Here is a 22718-nt window from a genome sequence, read left to right as displayed (position 1 = left end):
ATTTTCAAGAATATGGACGCTAAACATAAGACTAGTTTCCTTACTATGGAGCCGTACATGGAAAACACACGAGAAGAAAAAACTAAATATTGACATAAAAGGCTCAAGGTTGAACAATACGCGATAAAATACGAATTAAATAATGTGCAAGAGTTAGTCTTGCTGTTATGACATTCGGTATTATTACTTGCATTAATTACTTGAATGCTATTGATAAATGTATCATATCTTTTAGTGAGAAACACAATAATAAATATACAAAAATTTAGAAATTTCCAGAAGTTGATAAGCAAAAACATAACAAACGTGATTATTTGCTCAAGTGGGATCGGAACAACGTTGAATGGATGCCACCAATGAAATGTTCTATTGACATTATCTAGCGTCATTGTTTGACAAGTAAACTTATTTTAATTTGTACAATTTGCGTCACATCTGATATTTAGTACTAATTAAAAAAAATATAATAAAATTTAAGATTTTGTATATACAAACTCAATCCAGGTCTAATTTTTATTTTCACGCTTTTATTGTAGCCAACTTATGTAAAAGTAAAAACACACACGTGTCATCTACTTATATGAAAACAATTATTACAATACGTTGAGCGGCCATAATGTTATATTATAACTTATGCGGAATTATCGGTGAGCGCGGTCCGCATTATGTATTTTTTCGCCATAAAAATATTTAATTTCTCCACATCGTTAACTGGTTTCAGCTGATCCGCCAAGATGGCGGTCGGTAATTGCCTCAGATTAATATTCTCTATGGCTCCCCCTTGTAATACGCGCTTGATGGGTTTGTAGGTCGAGGAACGGTTGCAGTCGATAATAAGTTGTACTGGCCCACAAATTTGTCAGAGTAACTTACGTATGGATACCTTGGACCATGTCCCAAATACCTGCATCATAAACGGACATAGTTTGCATCCAAAATTTTCAAATCATAAATGCCGACTGTGCGAACCTTTTCAGTTTATCACGGTCTAGTATGTATTGATTAATTATTCGCGGTCCAAAAAGATTGTTTAAGTCTCTTCCGTCAAGCTTTACTCTGTGGCGATTTGTTCTTGTTGTATTATCGACGACTTCCGTAGCTGCCTTTTGGGGTTGTCTTGCGTTATGCTCAGTATTATAGCAAAAAAACATTTGTTCAGATTTGGAATGTGGAGGGGAAATGCGCTTACTGCGAACGTTACTCAACAGCCGTTAGAAAGTACGATTTCAGGCTCGAAGTGTTCGCGTTGCATTTCAAAGACCAACTGTTCTAAAAATGTTTTTGTCGCCTGTTTTCAAGTAACCAAGTCGATTTATCTTGTCTATACTACAAACGACAGCGTGGGTGTGACCTTTTCACCCTCCCACGAATTGCGCCACTCAAAGGGGGATGTAAATTTCACGCCAATTTACACTGGATCATCGCGTAAACGCGATGAATGTTCTACCCACGCATTTGAACAGAATTAGCAAATCTTAAATCCGAAGTCAATAGATATGCATCGTTTGCAATAATTGAACCGTGATCATTTTCATATTCAATCTCATAGACCGATTGAATAATTTTTTACGGAAAGGAAGGATTATTTATATATTTCCACGCTTGTCAGTTGCCCACGCCCACATGACTTCAGAAAATAGCTACCGATTTACTTTACGTTTTTTTAACGAATGTGTTAGAAAGCAAAATCTATAATAGATGTTGGTGTTTGTTTTCAGGGTTCGTTTGAGTGCGTCAGGAGCGGCGGCGCGAGGCGTTTGGAGTCGTGCGGGCCGCTGCCGCGAAGAATGCGCGTGCAAGCGAATGACGACTCGTACGAGGCCACTAAGGACCGCATGGCGAGAACGGTCGCTGCGGAACAGAGTAAATGGTATGAAAACCATAATAAAACCTCCTACTAAAATTACAAAATGTAATAGGGACTTTTTGAAGAAGACAGGTTTCTGCAGGCATATTGCGCTCAGCTTAATACCAGCAGATAACCCAATAATAAGGGAAATCCTATACATCTAGGTAACAACGATCAAAACATGATGGGAAACCATCGAAACCATCGAAAATCGAAACCATTATCAACTATCATATAATATTAGCTTGAAATCAGAAAATATGAATGCAGTGTCTACATAAAAAACACTTCTTGATTACAGCACCCGCGTGATAAAGCCCAACCAAACCGACATCGGTCGTCGTGTCAAAGTGCGTTCTTCGCATCCTCTCTTCTCGTCCGGGCCGACTTCGATTCCAGATAGACTCGAAAGGCCCGAACGGCCAGATAGACCTGAAAGGCCTGAACGGGTGGAACGACCCCTACGGGTGATACCCCCCGCGTCGCGGCCTCTACCCCCGCAACCGCACCCGCACCTGCAGCCGCAGCAACCGCAGTCGCAATCGCAGCTGCAGTTGCAGCAGCAACAGCAACGTGCTCCCCCTAACCCGGACCTGTGTAGGCGGTCCATAAAGTTAGTACCGTTTTCATACATCGATACGTAAGTCGCTTCTGTGACACTTAATACTTAACCTGAATTATAATATCAGATGACAAAAATATTGTTGTCTTTTTCAATCTCTATTCATTTAAAATGTACAATATTTTTGGATCTAGTAAGTAAGTGCATGTAAAAAATAGGTCACACAACAACTCTTCACTTTTATTGCTATATAGTAATTTATACATATTTTTAACACTTGCCACTAATCATTCTGTTCCGAACGGCATGTTAGACTAACTTAACCTTCATACGTATACAAAAAACCCATACAATGAACGTACATTGTTGATTACATAGTAAACAGCGAAGTTCTTTTTCGAACAACACTGTTAACAGACATCTCATGTCATACTTCTTTTCTTATCGGCAGTTACTAGAGGAAGTTGACATGGTGGTTAGCCACGCCATGCTTCGATATAATCAATTATTTCACAATACTTAGTAGTAGAATGTCTAACATGAATTAAAGAATAAGCTGTTTGCGTTGAAAATTGTAATTGTAAAATACTGATGTACTATAATTTACAGTATAGTCATTTCGTACGTACTTCGGTATATCGCAAATAGTTATAATCAGCTATGCAGAGGGTTCACGTTTATAAACCATACGTCGGGCGATAATTTTTTCATATCGTTATCGCTGATTGATAATAATATATGGCTTGTATTTATACATATTTCAAAGGAAGTGTGGTTACACACATTAGGTACCGCTGTATTGTCGTTTCAATTTGCGGCATACCAGTAAAATGTTAAAATTATCATGGACAGATATTTCTTTTTAATGTGCAGACATTATTAGTACCTACTAATTATCTAGTTTCAAACTAGAGACGCGTAAGGAAAGACACAACCGGCGGTTCAGGCGGCATTCTATTTTTCCGGTTCAGCATTGCCTGTAAAACCACAGAAACACGCTATTGGTCAGTTAGTACGTATATCCGAGCTGCTAACTCCGGGGGCACTGACTACCCAGTACAAAACTGGAACTATCCACTAATTAACAAATCATTTAAAGATAATTTGCCTAAATATCGTTATGTCCAAAATTCTATAATGTTATATTATAATTTTACAAAAATTCTTGTAAAAACAATTAATAACTGACACATTATTCAACTTAATATCATGATAATAATAATAACGCACACTCTCATAGCCCCGCACTAGGGAAACCCTATATCGCGGGTGCCATGGATATATACACGTAGACAACTACAAATCACACCCAAACTCACATACAAATATTTCCCTCGGTCCGGGAATCAAAACCGGGACCTCTGCGTGGCAATCCAGCATGGTAACCGTTCGACCACGGAGGCAGTTATAAGAAATAGTTGCGTAATAACTATATTTCTATATAATATAATATAAACAAATAAATAATCGTATAAAGTCGCGCACACGTGCTGCAGGGGGAATGATACCTTATCACTAGTTATTCTTGTATTCTAAATAAGCTGTACAAATACCACGAAAACTGAGTCTGCTCGGAGATAACCTAATTACATAGGTAAAAAGCCCATGCGTCGTATTTAGAATTCTACCTACAACTTGGCCGTGTTTTATAAATGTTCATTAATAAGATATCAGCGTTTTATAGTTTATGGCAATAGCAATGTTGCTTATCTAGATCCATTCATTTGTCCCTTTTTTATTTGGTAGTCGACTTAGATTCGACGGCTGAGCGGTGGCAACCGTTTGTTGGACAGAGCGCGATGGGAAGTGAGCGTGCTTACAGCTCCGGTACCTATTTAGAAAATAGGGAGGGTGCAGTACAGTCAAGAGCACGGTCAAGCTTGACACTTTGTATGACTTTTTAAAAAACGTTAGAAATTGACAAAAAGTTAACTAAGTCGTTACTGTACCTGTGCTGTTGTACTTGACACATTTTAGATCTGTATTTTAGTAAGTTGTTTAGCAACGCCTCCAGCGTGCTGTCATCCATAAAATTAATTTTGCTGCTGGTTGCTTTCTTTTGCCACCGTACAAAGTTTAGTGCGATCTATTAAAAAATATTTATTTTTGTACGAAAATAAAATCTGATAAATTATTAAAAGTCATAGATCAAAAATTATTGTTCATGATGCTAGTAATATAGTCCTGAGAGGTTCTTACTTTTTAGTTTTTTAGAAATAACCCTCTATATATTGCCTTCAATATGTTTGTCTCTTTACTACTATCAACTTCCATGCAACATATTTCCACAAATAAATGTATTGTGTTGTGAATCAATTTATCCTACATCCCGTGCACTATACGTCAAATTATTGCAGTAATATCTAATTTTACTCTGTGTAGTTAATTATAATACCAGTGCCAAGGTTTGCAAATTATTTCCGAATACAAAGGCATCTCAAGGTATAACAAGTCGTGTCACGACCATGATTGCGGCAGACAAAAAATGATTGCAACTATTTCTTTTTAATAATCTTTTTTGTGATATTTGATTGCCATCATTTATTCCTTTTGAAGATTAGTTAAAATCAATTTAGTGATCGGGAAGTGCAATTTGGTTATAAAAAAAATATAATATTATATCTATTATGTTGACATTTATGTATTTGTACATATACAATTTGTTGTAAATAAATACTCCGCACTATCAAATATTAAACTTTGAACTCTAAATGAGTTCTCGTCCTTGTTATTCCATGTCAACGACATGAAACAAGGACAAGCACACCAGTAGAAGGTCGTAATAAAGTAGTACAGTCGGCATCGAAATAATCTGAATAGTCGAAAAATAACCAAAAATAACTATAGATATGAGTTGGTCAGTTTTATCTGAGATGTTTTTGCTTGTTGACCGTTCTAATATTGTTTGCTGACTGTCCCATGATGCATGTGTATTCATTTCAGTGCATATATATTAATTATTTAATTCGACTAGTACTTTTTTTAGTTTTGTGCCTTGTATTAACTTATGTCTTATTATTTATTTTCAGAGAAAGACTTATACAGTTATTAGCATTGAAGAATTTCAAGAAGCCCGAATTATACGCGAGGCTAAATAGTGGTGAGTTACCTTTAACATGCAAAAGTCGGAAAAGCTGGTAATGTCGCAATGCCTTGTCATTTCTTTTACATTGAAAGCTTCACTGTTTTAAGGTTCAAAAGGAACAGTCGTGGATAGTACAAATCCACGCATTGGTAAAAGGCGCGTATCTGCACTAAACCAAAGTCTACGGACTGACAACAATAGATTCCCGTAAATCACGCTAATTTGGTTGCCACGACATTTATGCGGATTTGGTTTAGTCAGTAAATGACCGTAATGGAAACTCATAATCCAATGCTAGTTACGCGTAATTGCACTATCCCCGACGAGATGATAATTTAAACAAATTCGGACTATTATTATTATTACTTTCATTATATCATATCAAATAATATAATGATAATGTACAAATAATGTGGTTTTGCCAGCGGTAGTACACTCAAGTCGGTTAATGTCATAATGTAATGAATATTACAGAGGGCATAAAGGAAAAGGAACGCGCCGTGATGCACAAGATTCTACAACAAATAGCAACAATCAAGGACAACTGCTATCTCTTACGTAGGCACATGTGGAATGATGTCAACGAAGATTGGCCATTTTATACTGAGGAGGAGAAACGTATGCTCAAGAGGTCTGTTAGTTTTGATATGTTAGTTTTAATAGCATTCTACAATGGATGCTACCATTTGTGTACATCATTACAATACTTTTAAAGATATTACCTACAGGGAGATAAATGTCATTACTGTTTGAATGTTATTGCCACTTTGATAAGACCTACTTATCGACTAAAGCCAAATGGAGAAGAGATATCTTCGGGCAACCAATAGGAATGAGTTATTTTGACTAAGCGGCAGTGTGGAGATATTATTTTGAATGAAGACATATCTTACTTTCATTTTGATAACTAAATCACCTTATACATTAATGAGATTGTACCCTCTAATGAATTTCACAATTGGTAAGCCCGAATTAAGCTTTTTAAGTAGGCATTTTTATATTTCGCTTGCTTGAATGAAGAGCGGAATCCTATCTCACGATGACTATTGTGTTCTTTAATCAATTGGACATTTTTCGTAAAAACGCGGTAGTTATTAGTAGATTTACTAAGTAAAAATATGATTTGACATTGAATAAAAGAATGAAAATAAGAAACTATTGAATAAAAGAATGAAAATAAGAAACTATACCGGTAAAATTAGCAGATCAAATTCAATAATTGTAAATAACCATTCTAAATATTGCTCCTAATCTAATCTAAGGCGGAAATGTGGACAAAAACAATTGACAGAGTATAATGACGAAAATTTCCCACGTGTAAAGTTAAAAACCTAAAATGTAAATGTAAAAAAAAACAGGTAATGGCAGACGCTTCCTGGTTCCACTTCTAGGAACTTCCACAAGTCGTGTTTCTACTGCAGAAGTATTCATATAAGTAGTTTAAGAAGTTCTTGGAAGTTAGAAGTGATTATGTCGATAATTAGAAGCCTATCTATAGTGGTATAATTTTCATATAAGATAATCCATCGTACCTATCGATGAACCCTGACTTGTCATTTATTACTTCTGGATGAAATTTTAACTAGTTCCTCCGTTACGTTGTTCTAAAATTGACCGATGCCATGAAAATGTTTACTCCTACTAACACTTTCAGTGTTACTGCTTACAAAACATTAATTGTATAGAAAATGAACGCAATATGTGGCTAGACTCTAGATGGGTTCTCGGCACTGAATTTTTAATCTTTATTTGTTCAAAATAAAACCTGCTTGTCTCACTGAAAGTGCCGAATGAAATAGCTTAAGTGCTCTAAGCTTTTATTATTTGAGCCTATGTGCATTATCTTCCTAAAATTATGTGCTTAATGGCATATGCGTAAGAGGTGCACTTAACTGCTTTATGCATTTGTAAGGTTGCAACTACACCACATATTGTATCTTTCACTATGTCTATGTATTGTCTCTCGTTTCTTTTTCGTGCAATGAAACGTATTCTATTCTAGGTGTATGTAATTAGAATATTTATTTGCAGGCGGAAACCTCAAAATCTAACACCCCCACTGAGCAGTGACTCGGCGAATTCGCTGTCGCCACGTGCATCTCCCAGTGCCAGCAAAAGGCCGAGTGGTGTGAATCCCAACGCGGAAGAGGTCCCGGTAAAAAAACAGCGTATCTCGCACTACCGGCGGCCGTCGCCACCCTCCTCTGGCTACGCCACCACTTCCTCCGGAGAACGACACGCCTCCGACAACGAGGACGAACGGACAACCGGTCAGTTGCATTTTTGACAGTTTAATTTACCTGACCTGATGGTCTATATCTAAATTTGTACAATCTGTATCTTACATAACATTCCAATTTCAACTTTAAAAGGTTGGTTACTTGCAGCATTCTTTACTTGAGAAGAGTGGCTGACTAAAAATTTACACATATACTGTGTACTTTCTCTTCCTGCTTTCTAAATTACTAATTAATATTAATTTTTAGTAACCGAGATTACACCGTTAATTTTCTTAATGTTAATACAAACTTGAAAATGAAATACTCACAAAATAATACAATTCGCAGATTAATTAAGATAACAATTAATAATGTACCTTAATACTATAATAATAATAATAATGGTAAAAGTGGGGAAACAACAACCAAATTGGTTATAACTTATACAGCTAAACACGCCACTATAACGTGTTGTTACAAAGAAATTCATTCAAATGTAAGTAAATAGCAACACTATGAAACTTTGTTCTCAATTACAGTCTATTCAGCAAGTAATATCGAATAATGACTTGATAAAGACCTCGGGCCACAACTTACTAAACTATGCTATCACACGTACTTATCAATTATCTCAACTTATAGTGAAGTCACAGGAGCTGCATGCCAACTGCATTTATACGGTATCCGGCTGCACTGTAGTAGTTGCTATGTATTCGTAATACAGCTCATGTGTGCACTTAGTGTTCTGTAATAAAATGAAGCTGATCGATCGACGTTAATTACATTTTATATAACAATGAAATTTAATCTCGGCTATTACTTACACTTATATAATTCAACCGCATGAAAACCATTTTTTCAATTTTCGACATTCTCGAGCGTATTGTATATATTCACCATTGAAATCATACGATTACGAATGAAGTCATGAACATATTTGGATTTAATTTGATACTTACCTATCATAAGTTGTTCTAATTACTCTTGTAGTCAAGTCAGTCGGTAACATTTGATTGGATAGTTTTTTTTTCACATTTAGTTCCTGGTTTAGGTTGATAGCATTATTAGCAAAATGAATAAATAAAAAAACAACGAAAAGCAATCAGTGTCAATAACCACAAAGTTAGGGAAAACACTAACGTGTTAGTTAGATCCACGCCAAAAGGTTATTATTATTAACACGAAACTTCTCAACTTTAACAAACAAGTTTTGTTGCACGATTTTTAGAAATTCACGCAAATATTTCTCGATGTCTTATACAAACACATTTAAAAAATAAAAACGTTTACATTTCCATACACAAACTCTATGCCAAATGCCCTACAACCAAAAGAGTTGTGCCATTAGTGGTACTAAAATAAATGGAAAATTTAAGGAGACTCGGGGTCGTATTCTAGAACTGTACTCAATGCTCAAGTCAGAATTTGAGTATGGTTTAAAGCACTCGAAATCATACTTAAGTCCCTGTCATTAGGGTCGTATTTCCATTGCTTGAAATCATACTCAAATCCTGACTTGAGCATTGAGTAGAGTTCTGGAATACGACCCTATCAGTTGGTTTTTGTAGAGAGCTGTAATTTCCAGAAAGTCGTTACATAATGTAAGACTGAGAACGGAACGGTTTTTATGTCATTTTTTTTTGACTAATTGACTAGTGGTCAATGCCGTAAAAAATATATTGACAGATCAGATGTCATGTTTATTTTTGAATATTTTAGCGTTAAGTGTTACTACTTTTTGGACTTGTTTTAATATCGCAGTGTTACTTATAGTTATTTAAACATGTTTGTTTTAAAATTAATTTTTAAAAATGCAGGTCAAAATTTTTTTTTTTTGCTAAGGTCTTTATTTCAAGCTTAAATCTAGCAAAAAAGGTTAAGGCTGGTTAAATTTTTCGGGAAATGAAGTACCATACTAATTCTGTACGACACTTTTAATTCCTTTTTAATGTTTTCGTAAATGTGAAAAACGCATACACTTGGGTGTTTAAATAGAGATCATATTACACTGACAAATACGGACTAGCACTGCATTATTTTTCATACCGCCCGTCTTGCACTTCCTTAGTCAATCTTAGAATCCATTAACTCAAGCTGCATTATGCCAAAGTGGTTTTAATTAGTAATGATCATAAATACCTTGCTCATAACGGAAATTACGACGACGAAATAAACATAACCAGGACTAAATTCTATCTAGTTTCTTTGTTTAGTTGATAAAAAATTGCGCTATATACCTTATTTATTAGGCACCATTGCTGCAAATAATTTTTATGCTTTTGTTTGCCATTTACTCTTTTCTAACATTACCTATATTTAAATCAAACTTAAACCTGTTGCTATTGAAGGCCATTTCGTTTTTGTCAGTTAAATGTTAGAAATGTATATTTATAAAAGGTTACAAAATTTGCTATTTACTTGCTATCTTTTAGTAATCTGCATTAAACAGAATTTACTATATTACTTTATATGTGGATAATTATAAAGGTTTCCATGCAGCTTCTATACATACTTAGCGAATGCTTTATGGTGAGAATTCAAAAAAGATTAAGGGCTAGTTTTGTTTTTAAATTATAAATATTGTGTACTATAGTACTGTAGAAAGTAACACTTTATGTAATAACTATGATGACACAATATACTAAGTAAGATTAAGCAATATAAGAAGTCGGGTGACTTCTATTTGTTGGTAGGCCAATGAAATTGATAGTATTATTTTTCTTTGCAGTAAAAAAGGACAACGGCTATACCCTCAACTTTACGACTGTCAAGGATCTCTGTCCCAGTCCTGTAAAAACAAACGGTTTTAGAAGTAGTCCTCCAGTAGAGCAAACAAGTATCACAGGTATGTTTTTAACTTAATTACTCGTATAACCTTATCTAAACTACTTAAAGGTCAACATATCACCTTAACTTTATGAAGTAAATATTTTAAGGTATTAAAAATTTGTTTAATAATATTGAAGATTACATATGCATTTTTATATGGGATGTTATAAGATGATTTATTACTACGGGGAAAATAAAAAAATCACAAGATATTCCATACTTTCATTACCCTAGGTTTAACACTTCGGGCCGTCTTGGATTTGACACTATGAGCAAGCCGAGGCGTGCCATCGTCCGTAGAATTACGTTCATAGTAGTAAATTGTGCCTTTTGAAATCTATTTTTACGAGTTATTAACGAGTTCCATGTTTTTGTTCCAGTAAAAGACATCACAAATACTGAACCCTTAGAAAATACAGAATTAACGTCCGTGCCCGATGAGAACATGACTGATTTGGAAGAGATTGAAAGGTAAATTACCATAGGTAATAATACCATATTTCGCACTGTACAGACAAAAAGGGAAAAATAGAGAACAATATTGGTTAAGATTTCTTATAATAATTTATAGTTTCCCTATAATAATAATATATTAGTTTTCTTGCTCTAATGTTGTCTAATTACATTTGTATTAATTAGTCGTCCTACTTAATACCTTTGGTTTTCTTTGTTATTTACTTGATGCACAAGGCATATATATGGTTAGGTATATTGTTTGACGAATTCAAATCATTCTATTGGCCTTATCAAAACAGGAAAAGTACGTTATTAATAAGTGAGTAAGTAATACTATATATGATGTGTCGACAAATTTGAAACCATGAGCTTCAATTATTTCGCAACCAAAATGAGAACATTTACATAACAACTAAGCAGTGATAACGATATAGCTACGCCTGATAAGCGATTCTTAATTTTTTTAAATGTTATTTTTTATAATGTGTGCCTTAGCGTTATCGTATATAAAACAATAACATCCTGTAACAAGTTAAGCTTTTAAGAAATAAATGCATAGGCTTTCTAGAACAGCGTTTATCTCAAAACCATCCGTATTCGTATACCCCCGTTATCACGTGACTACTTTAACTAACACAGAGGTCTATATCTAATTTACAATAATTTTTTGCACTTTCTAAATACAGCTGTAATAAGTTAAAAGTTAACTGTTTGGGCTGTTATTTACGAAAAGTATATTTTAAATATGGTTGGATGTTTCGCAGGCAATACCCGCCTATAACGAGTACGAGCACGCGGCGAGCTTACAAGAACGAGTTCGCCGAACTGTACGCGGTCTACCGCAAGCTGTACGCCCGCGTCGCGCAGGTGGCGCAGCTGTTCACGAAGCTCGAGCACCAGCTTAAGCGCGCGCCACCGCATTCGCCACATCATCAGGTATCAAATTCTACATTATAACCATTGCCGCAATACAGGGAGAAATTTAAATCGCCTGACATTTAAGGCGATTTAGATGGTGATTTTTCAACATGTTCATATTTAATTTACTATGAGAACCGTTTTACTCGCGATACGAAAAATCGTCTGATTATTGATGTGAACATTTGTATGAAAAATCTAATTTTTTTTTGTTCTGCTGTTGTATGTGCCATAAAAATATATTTCAACACGAAACTTTACTTTATTTTTCAATACAAAATGCAACAAAAACATGTCAATTTACAGACAATAGAACAGCGTATAGTAGAGGAGTACCGACGCGTGCGCAACGACTCGACGTACCAAGAGGATAGGCGGCGCGTCAACTACCTACATCGCAAGCTCACGCACATCAAACGGATGGTCCATCAATACGATCAGCTGGTAAGTGTAATAACATAATTTTGATTCTCTGTTCATATTTAAACAGGCATTTAATCTGTGCATACTAAGTTCATTATCAGCTAAATAGATATCAGCTAAAAAACCCAAAAAAACTAAATGCAATTCTTTGTCTAAAACAGCTCTCCTTAGTTCGGCTTTCCTAGTTAATAGACCATGCACTCACCTAATATAAGGTCAGAATGGTATTAAGATTTAAAGTTGCGCATTAATAATTATAGCGTTGATAATATGTACATAATGGAATGCAGCTTTATTTTTTCAAGTCTGTAACGCATTTAAAGGACTACGGAAATGTAAGTTTATAATTTTTATGAAACATAATTTTAATGTTCCAGAGTTGGAGGTATTTGTTATACCCACAATTCCTATATGGATCAATTTAGATTCTGAATGCGAAACACAAGGAATAGAAGGGATATAAATATAGGAAAGAATAGAAGGGATAAACTCCATTCTCTCTATCTATTCTATCTAGACCATTTTACGAGAAATTACTTGTTTATAGTAAATCATAATGGAATGAATAAGATTATAGGCTTATTGAGAGACTGCTTGCCTTCCATATTACAAGACTAGGGTTTCTTTGAGGTCGCAAATTGGGAATGGCGGCGCGTTCAAGATTTGCGCGTACATTGTGTCTTGTGTTGGATGTATCCAATATCCGTTGCGAATTTGTGTCCTAATGCTTTTCTTACTTGTTTTAACAGGGAAGGAAAACATAATGAAACCCACACACCTTATAATGGCATAAAATTTTACGGAAATATGTCAAGTTCCCCATCCGCACTGGACCAACATGAGAACACACTGAAAATAATTAATTTTAATTTCAGCGCAACCTAAAACCGGAACGCGTGTCAGCGGCAAGCACGACACAAGCGTACTGACACTCGAGCAACTCATCGCCCGCCCGATGTCTCTAGCACCACTAGCATCGCGACCCGGACTTTTATACGTAGTAAGGTACAGTGTTTCCCGCAGTGACAGCAACATCAACATCCATCAACCACGGACAGTCTTGCAATGCCGCGCTGATTGGATTAGAGCTTAGTGCGTCTACATTCACGGATCAACACGTTCACTGATAAAAACGGCAAGTTTTGTGAAAAATCAAAGCTATATAGAAAACAGCAGAATTCGTTCCGAGTGATTTGATTTCTCAACATAACTCTGCTTACCGATCGTCTTGTAAAGCAGTGAATGTTAACAGATTTAGTTACTCTGTGTTCGCCATACCGATAGATCTCAAGGTTGAATTTATAGTGATTTTTATATATGTATATGGAAATTGTGCTTTAGGGACTTCGGTATGCGTCTAGCGCATCAAATAGTGATTAGCACTAGTTTTTGCTAGCACAGAGTAATTAATCTACACGCACATATTGAACTTGGACTATACAAAAATGTAGAACAGTGTTTTGAGAGTTGCAGAATTGCCTTTGCGTGTCTCGAGAACAAATAGTACCAATACGATCGTTGGTAATGAATTTCACGCTATCGTCGACTAATCGGAAACAAGCTTGTAATATATAGTGAGCGCTAATTGGTCGAACATCGCGTGAGTATTCACCTCGCTATTTCGCAAATGAAAATACGCCAGTTTACCTTCACCTTCACATCGCTCTTGAATTGTGAAAGTGATTCTATGACATCATTTGTTATTAAAATTATTTTGTTTTTGCCGTGCTGGTAAACTTGGTGTGGAGGCATTCTGTCAATTTGACTTAAACAGCAATTATTTGTACTTCATTGTATTGTTAAGGTGGAAGTCGTTTTATATGTCTGATAGAAACAGAGTATTACACCAAGAAATAATAACTAGTTAAATATAGAAGAATCTGTCAACTACGTCTTCCCTTTTAAAAATCTATCCATGAAAATTTTACCATAGTCAGAACTGTGAAATATTTCTCGTCAATTTATGACTTCCAACTTTTACCAATACAATAAGTCACAGACATGGCAAATGAACTTAAAAAATGGATGTGAATCCCATACTGAATGGTTTGTTGACAACTTTGTAAATTAAAACTTTTATATTTTCATGTTGACTCTGTATTATATATTATTATAGGTATATTCTCAATCGCTTGCTTCTTATCGTTTTTATGGCTTCGGTACTGTCTAGTGCTGACAATTAAGTTATAAGTACTTAATAAGGAATGTCCTAAATATTATGCCAAGTAACGTAAATGCCTTAAATATTATTGAAATGTAAAGAAGCAAGTGACAGTTTAATTACATTGCTCCTGAGTTGTAAGCTGTTCTTTTAAAATTCTGTGACAGCATTGTAAAATTTAGTCATTAGTTTATTTGTGAAAATAACAACTTTCACCATTGATGTTTGCATATTTTATACATATTCACAAAAAAATTATATAACAAGGCAATGACAAAATTTTATATTGCTAACTTATTTTACAAAAAAGAAGAATGCCCCTAACGTGAGGTATTCGGGTTGATTTTTATAATGTAAATATAATAAATATGTATATTAAATTTTTAAATAGTCCAAACTTAGATATTTGTTCGTCCACATTTTATTCCATATGAAAAATATTGCCGTCTAATGTTATTGTTGTCCAAATGAAGTTTGCCTAAACTTAATTACTGCATTATTTGTAACATGTTCTCGAACTATGTGTAAATAATGAAGCGTTTTAATTCTGAACTTCAATTCTTAAACGTCAATTTAGACTAATATTGTGTCGATTTTTAAAATATATTGTTGTACCTAAAGGACGTCTAACTGTATGTCACTCCAAATAAAGAACAATATATTAATCTGTCTAATTGGGTTCGTCAATATATGCAACAAAATCTACATAATTGCCTTGACAAACGTATTAAGTCCTGAAAATTTCTCATCCAATATCGTCCCTTTGCTTATAAAATCCCTCCATAATTTTAAATGTTGGACGTTCATTTCGTTTTTACTCGTCTTGCCCAGCTTGCATGTAAATAGTAGTATCTTAAAAATATTTATGAGAATTCTTGTTAAAATTTGTTATGAATAGTTAAAAATAATCCTCAAGTTTTTTCTCGACATAATAATCATAGTGATCCGTGTTTATTTAAGTTTTGTACTCCGTTGGGACATACACCGCTTAAAATATCTAAAAAGGCTTTAAAAAACAGTCATCAATGTCACAAAAAATTACAAAAGAGATTGACGGCATTGCCGTATATATTAAACACAAAAGGTGATTTCTCAGCGGAGTTTTTGAACTGAATAATTTTTCAAATTAATTAAAAGTCAAATTGAGCATTTTGTAAATGTAGCAACAACCGGCCAGTGTTGAACTTCCACTAGAATTAAGAAATTCTGGTCTCGTTCGGAAATACCCTCCAAAACACAATAAAAATGTAGGTATTTTAGTCTGCATTCGGGTCAGGAGATACAGAATTAAGCATAGTAACTAATTCCTGCATTTAGTACAATCTGCACCTGTAAATGGGAATGTGACAAGAATCTCCGACTGACCCGATGTAAGGAAAACCGTCTTGCATAATTTGTCCTCAACGTAACGTCCATATTTGAAAATTATTTTAGCATTAAGTGACTCTGATTTTATCTAAAGTCTTCTTGCGAGCCTGTTATTCCAAAATCCAGCACCAAATTGCAGCGTCCTAAAACTTACACTTACTTATATTATAATATAATACTAACATCACTTCACCTTATATGTGTATATATATATTATGTATTTCTTTCTTAATGTTATTATATCGATAGGATTACGACACCTTGTTAAGGATACTGTTGTTTCAGTTAATGTTTGTCAATTAATATGTCAAACGCCAGCTATTTAATTTTGTCATTAAAATCGTCAATTGTTTTAGCGATGTACAGTTTATACATTTTCATGTCAAGTTATTTGGTCAATTCGAGCATAAGTGTCCTTTTGTTGCTCATGCAATGTCGTTTTAATGCTTTTTACTCATTGAAATGCTCAATATTATGATCATTGATATTAGATGATTGTAATTAAATGCTTCGGATTTTAATTAATTTATTTGTTTATTTATTTCTCCATCACATTAATTTTGGATGCTCGTAATATGTCGAGTAATTCAGCTTTCCTAAACATTATTCTTTTTACTTGACTCAGGAGTCGCATTATTTTTATTTGGAATAGCACATGTTTACCTTGCCGTATATTGAAGTTTCTGAGTAAATCTCAGTAACTCAATTTGTTTTAATAGGAAAAGAGCCGTTGAAATGTTATTGTTACCACTAGTTTAAGCACTATCGATTGTTTTATTATGGTACATATATGTAGTAACAATTGAATATTTGTTTTCCATGAGGATATATAATTTCTTATGTTAATATTTTCAAGGAGGTTGTTAATAATGAAAGCGGATATTGTGAATGATGCATTCAATTTGCCAGAACTGTTGGTTTAGCACTGTTCAACGACGCACCTAGTACGTGGATAGTGTTGTAAATTAATAAAAAAAACTATATTTTTGCAGGCATTGTATATTAATGAATTATACCATAGGGGAGTTTATGTTTAACTTTCCGATTAAAAAGAGACTTAATGCCATAATATAATGACTATTTTTTATTGTCTCGATTATAATCGACAGTGCATTGATCATACTACGAAAATCCAAAAAAATAACTAATTCTAGGATATCCCTTTACAACGTAAATGTACTGATACTGTCACAAAAGGGAGTAATAAAATGTCAAATGTTGCTCGATTGTTACCGGTTAAGTTATAGGAAGTTGGACAGAAATATTTGTATTTTGTCATGTTTATACAAGGAAAAAATATCTCAATAAAAATATCATAGTCCATTGTACAGTGTAGGCGATATTTAGAATCTAGTGACGTCATCTTTTTCTTAAATCCTAGTTAGTGATAAATTAGGAGTACTAATTCCCAAATATGTATTGTTCTTTTGCGCCATGACAAACGCGCCACATAGTTGTTTATATAATTATTATAATTTTGCCACTTTTTGACTACTAAATATCAGTCAGGTTGTGTTAACCCCGTATTTTAGTCATTACAATGAATTTGGCCTATTTTATTTATATCGCATGTATTGTATGTATTTAATTGGTGGCATTTTTGTCATGTGCAAACTTAACATGTTATATTACTTAATATAGCTGATATTATAGCGGCTTAAGGCGTGCGTTACATAGGCGATCCTTACCTTACTTTAATTTTAGATGTAGATCTTTGAGTTTGCGTATTCTGATCAAATGTTATTGTAAATTTGCTGTACAGTAATCAATGGTGGGCCGCCGCCGCGCGCTAGCTCGACACCGCCTGCCAAGACTGTCGATGCGCCGAACAATTGATTTACCTATGTATTATGTCAATGTAAATAGAGTACGAATTAGACATTTAGACGCGTTAAGAAATGTAATCGTAGTGTTTTATTTTTTACTAATTTCTATAAATTGTATATGATGGAAAATGAGTACCTAATAAATATAGGTGTCGGTGCAAGCAGGCGGCGCGGCGGCGGTTGAGAAACAATGCTGCGATATTCCTTGTGCCCCTCGAAATATCAGTGCATTATATTTGAGTCAAGATGAATAGACGATGCGGTAGTGTTATTGTGTATAGATGCGTTTATACAAGCTCGAGTCAGGCGGACGCGAACGACGCTTGCCGACCGGTTCGAGCGAACGACGACTAGCTATGAATCCTGACATCGGCTCACGTTAATTAGCTTTTAAATATTTCATCAAAATATAAAATACACAAAAAAAAATGGATATAAATTTCTCGACCAAGTACTGGTTGTTTTTAAATTATTAAAATGTAAAAAAAATTAGAATATAAACAAAGTATAGGTACAATTTATGAATTATACTTTTCTTTTCGGCATTTCATATAGCAGTGGAAGGGACCTAGCTTTTGCTACTTCTGACCCCAGTCGCGGCGCTGCGGCTGGCTCAAACACACGTTGAAGCAACCTTGCACAGTGTCGAATGTTTATATATTTTGTGATTTCTTTGCTCACCATGTCCTCTTCCATTGTTTTTATTTTTGTTTTGTCATCTGTCTAATTGTATAATATGATTTTGTTAAGGCAGGGTAATGCAGAAATGAGAAGAGGTACTTTTATAATTTGAATCGATTGAAGATTTGTTTGAATGTTTAAATTGAGTTAATTTTATCCATTCAATGGATTTTGTATTTGTTATGAAAGGAGCTAGAGTTTGTTGTTTTTTTTTTATTAAGTCAATTTGAATTTCGTCGAATTAACGAATGAGGCAGCAGATTAGTTAAATAACTGTCAAGTTACCACAGATACAATAGTCAGAGGTAGGCTCTCTTTGGCTTTGCCCTGTGTTGTGGAAGCTCGATAGTTGCAGGCTGGAACCACCAGCACAGGCTATAAAGCTAGCTCAATAACCTAGATCACCAGCTAGCCTGTGAGGCGCTCGAAAAATACTGAGCACTTCGCTGTAGTCTGTCAGTATTACACCATGCAATAATGACGAGCTGAAGAGAGGTTGTGAAGTATCGTTATAAAAGGTACCTATTCAAAATCTGGACAAACAGACTAACTTATCTAAACGACAGATAGTGTTGCTGCAATGTGCATTTACGCCATCTTCATTTTAATTTGAATTATGGGATCAGTGCCAAACTTTCTCTTTCTTGTTTAGCTCAAAACGATGCAATTGTTAGCATGCTTGATGAAACAGCTAAGTAATTCTTTAGTTAGTCTGCCATTTTGTGAATATTATTTTGTTTTGATAGTAATATGTAAATCTTTTATAATATATTTGTTTACAATAAATAAATGACAACATTATAAATAAATGAAATTGTATTTTCCATTTAAACTGATGAAAAAAATATAAAAAGAATAATATGCAAATGAAATGTGTTGTTTTATTTTGTACTTACCTACCGATAGGTTTGGTAAGTATATAAAATAATTAATCCAAGAAGGGGTATGTATTACTATCGTAATCTATTAACCCGGGTACTCATTACCCAATTGTAACGTGACAGACACAGTAACGAGGTTCTAGTGTGTACGCTTGTAATAGTCTCACTCGCTAGAATGAGTACCAACAGCTTGATTTTTATAGCCTCTCCCGATCGGAACTACGTCTCTTCCGAGTCGAGGCGCATAATTGTGATTCATAACTGGCCGATCTGACAGTCACAGATTATTTATTCCAAAGGTAAAATAAATTTACACTTGAAAACGTCACAATTAAGCTACTGCTCGTTCACTACGCTGACCTCCCAGAAACTACGGATTGCTTTTTTCAAATAAACTTAGATGCTATGGAATACGCTTTGCATTAGTGTGGATTCTGGAGCCGTGTCGTCTTTCCATACATCTTTATCTAACACGTAGTCTTCAATTTTGTAATATGATTTTTTTATCAAAATATTTTTAATGTAGTAATGTGTAGTTTTTAAACTTAGGAAATGATAAACTTAATATATGCTCCGGAATCTTATTATAAAAACGTATACAGTTCCCCATAAAAGAGTTGTTTACCTTGGTTAAACTATATTCTGTAATCTGTGGTAAACGCATGGAATTAATAAGTACTTCGTACAACAGTACTTATTAATTCCATGGGTAAACGAAATCGTGGTACAGTCAAGAGCACATCAAGCTTGACACTTTGAACTTTGGACAGTTCTTATTGCAAGCGGCGTAGAGTTAAATTTAAACCTTTAATGTCAAGCTTGACGTGCTCTTGACCGTACCATGAGTTTGGACTTTGCTCTAAGGTTAATATTATGGATATCTTCTTTCTTATTGAAATTATGTAGGTATATTTTTACGGGCATATAAAATATTTTAGTAAATGTACTGTGATGCCACAGTCATGATACCAGTCTCCTTAAACTTTTCTCTGAGAGAAACCCGAAAGCCTAGACGGTACACAGAACAAATCGCTCGTTTTTGCAATACAAATATGGTTTGAATATCTGCCGCTTTACCCCACATGAGAATCCCGTAGGACATTATACTATGGAAGTAACTAAAACTAATCTAGCAGTACTAACATCAGTAAGCTTACGTATTCTGCGGACTGCGTATGCAGCGGAGCTTAATCTGCTGGCCAGGGAAGATATATGTGGAAACCATTGAAGTTTACTATCTAAGGTCACTCGCAAGAAGGCTGCTTTATTAACAAGGTCTAACTTTTATTTCTATGCTTAACTCCGTTTATTTCTATGCTTGGACTAGTCGATTTTACGTTAGGTGGTAATTCAAATTTAACACATTTTGTCTTCTTGGCATTAAAAAATAAATTGTTAGCATTAACTACCTTAGAGAGGGTATCATTAATATGGTTTGACATTTCAAATCGGAACAATAGTTTATTTAACTCACAAATTAGAAAGATACAGTAGGAATCAGGTTCATCATCTCGCTCGGAAACGCATCAACAGCTTGATTGCCTATCCCTATCGGAAACTGCGTCTTTTCCGATTCGAGGCGCATAATTGCGATTCACAACTTGCCGATCGGAAACTTTTGACATTTCTAATCGAAACAATAGCTGATTTAGCTCACAAATTAGAAAGATATAGTGGGAATCAGGTTCATCTTCTCGCTCAGAAACCCATCTGATTTCGAAACTACCCGATCGGTTCGTTCCGATTTGAATCAAAATCAGCACGCTGGTTATTGTTGGCTCACTACGAACCGCGTACACATAGACTGATTTTTGGTAACATGCAATGGTTAAGTTTCCAACTCACTAGGAAGTGACTGTACTAATAGCCTATCGACTGTGAACTAGCAATCGGTACTATTCATTTTTTTCCCGTCGTCTAAGGTACTATTGAGATAGTAAAATTGAGATTTTGACAACTTTACAGGTGAAGAAAATAATCTTAGGGCCGTATTCTAGAACTCTACTCAATGCTCAAGTCAGAATTTGAGTATGGTTTAAAGCACTCGAAATCATACTCAAGTCCCTGCCATTAGGATCGTATTTCCAGTGCAATCGTGACTGCATTGAGTAGAGTTCTAGAATACGATCCTTAGGGTCGTATATTACAGAACTCTACTCAATGCTCAAGTCAGGACTTGAGTATAATTCAAAGCACTAGAAATCATACTCAAGTCCTTGCCATTAGGGTCGTATTTCCAGTGCTTGAAATCATGCTCAAATCCTGACTTGAGCATTGAGTACAGTTCTGGAATACGACCCTTAAAAAGCAAACTTGTCAAAATTGAGATAGTACCGGTTGCCAGTTCACAGTCGATATTACCATGTTTAAGTAATACCTATTTATGATCAGCGCATACAAAATTAATATTGTAAATTATTAAACTACCCTCTTATCAAATACGACGTACTATTCCTTTTACTCCGTAGTTTTGGGGGAAGAGAAACACAATTTGCAAGTTTTCGGCAAATACATCGTTATGTATTGAATTTAGCGTAATTAATTGCCGACGCGTTGTATGAATGAAATATTCGACTCGGCAGGAACCGCACCGAGCTAGCTCGAGTACATAACAAGTAACTTGAGTTGACTCGTTGTGGGAATAACTCGAGTTAAATAACTCGTCTCACCGTCACTCACAACTCGAACGTGCTCCGAAGGTCACTGAACGAGTAGCCGCTGCGCATTGAGCTGTGTGAATTATCGAACTTTAGCAACTTTAGCTCGGCGGGGCGGGTACCGAATACCGAAGCGTGTTAGCTCGAGATCATAAAAAAGTAACTCGTGGGAGTAATTCGAGTTAATCGACTTATGTAACTCGACTCGCCCATCGCTAAATTTAATCATTCCTTAGAAGGGCGCTATCCACAAGCAGTCCCTTCCGTCAAAGCAAGTAAAAAAAATATCACCGCACAATAGAAACTACATTTGATTTGATTTTTTACATTTCCGCTGTAGAATTTATCGCGTCAAGTCTCTAGGAAATATGCCATCCAGCGGTGTACAAACTTGTAAAAAAAGTTGCTACACTAGTCAGCCTTTCTAGCTATTCCTATTTATATATATTTACTATATTTATTATTTATATTTAGTAATTACTTAATTGTGAACATTGATACAATTATATGGAATGTACGTGTAGTATATTGCTTGTTATACCTTTTTTCTATAAGCAGTGATAAAAAGAATCCTTTTAAGTACCATAAATCCCTGTCTTTTTGAACCTGTATTATTATTTAAATGCGTAGTTTGTTAAAAAAAATTGTCTTCACACAATATTAATCAGCTAATTTTTGTACATTTGTTCAGCTTCGTAAATAGAATAAGGGCGCTTCCTCACCGAGAAATTCGCCTGTAATGTAATATTCAAGATTCGATTAGGCTGCGATTCCACCAAAGATATGCGAGGTAGCAAGGTGTG

At 34.8% G+C, this 22718-nt stretch overlaps 1 protein-coding gene across 1 annotated transcript in view; it reads left to right on the top strand.

The window, feature by feature from the left end:
• The window catches only part of LOC113234945 (RNA polymerase II elongation factor Ell), a 55196-nt gene extending 40439 nt beyond the window's left edge, over positions 1 to 14757 (top strand). Inside the window, exons 4-13 of the mRNA XM_026470465.1 lie at positions 1719 to 1870; positions 2151 to 2462; positions 5441 to 5511; positions 5971 to 6127; positions 7528 to 7766; positions 10444 to 10560; positions 10925 to 11015; positions 11765 to 11936; positions 12225 to 12362; positions 13217 to 14757. Of these exons, the coding sequence (XP_026326250.1) occupies positions 1719 to 1870; positions 2151 to 2462; positions 5441 to 5511; positions 5971 to 6127; positions 7528 to 7766; positions 10444 to 10560; positions 10925 to 11015; positions 11765 to 11936; positions 12225 to 12362; positions 13217 to 13270 (1503 nt within the window). The 3' untranslated portion in view covers positions 13271 to 14757. The remainder of the gene's footprint in view (positions 1 to 1718; positions 1871 to 2150; positions 2463 to 5440; positions 5512 to 5970; positions 6128 to 7527; positions 7767 to 10443; positions 10561 to 10924; positions 11016 to 11764; positions 11937 to 12224; positions 12363 to 13216) is intronic.
• Positions 14758 to 22718: the final 7961 nt, after the last annotated feature.

This window comes from Hyposmocoma kahamanoa, unplaced genomic scaffold (assembly GCF_003589595.1).
Source record: "Hyposmocoma kahamanoa isolate Upper Pololo Valley unplaced genomic scaffold, ASM358959v1 86, whole genome shotgun sequence".
In the NCBI taxonomy this organism is placed as follows: Eukaryota; Metazoa; Arthropoda; class Insecta; order Lepidoptera; family Cosmopterigidae; genus Hyposmocoma; species Hyposmocoma kahamanoa.
Note: the sequence above shows the minus strand (reverse complement) of the source record. Positions and strands in the feature narration are given on the sequence as shown.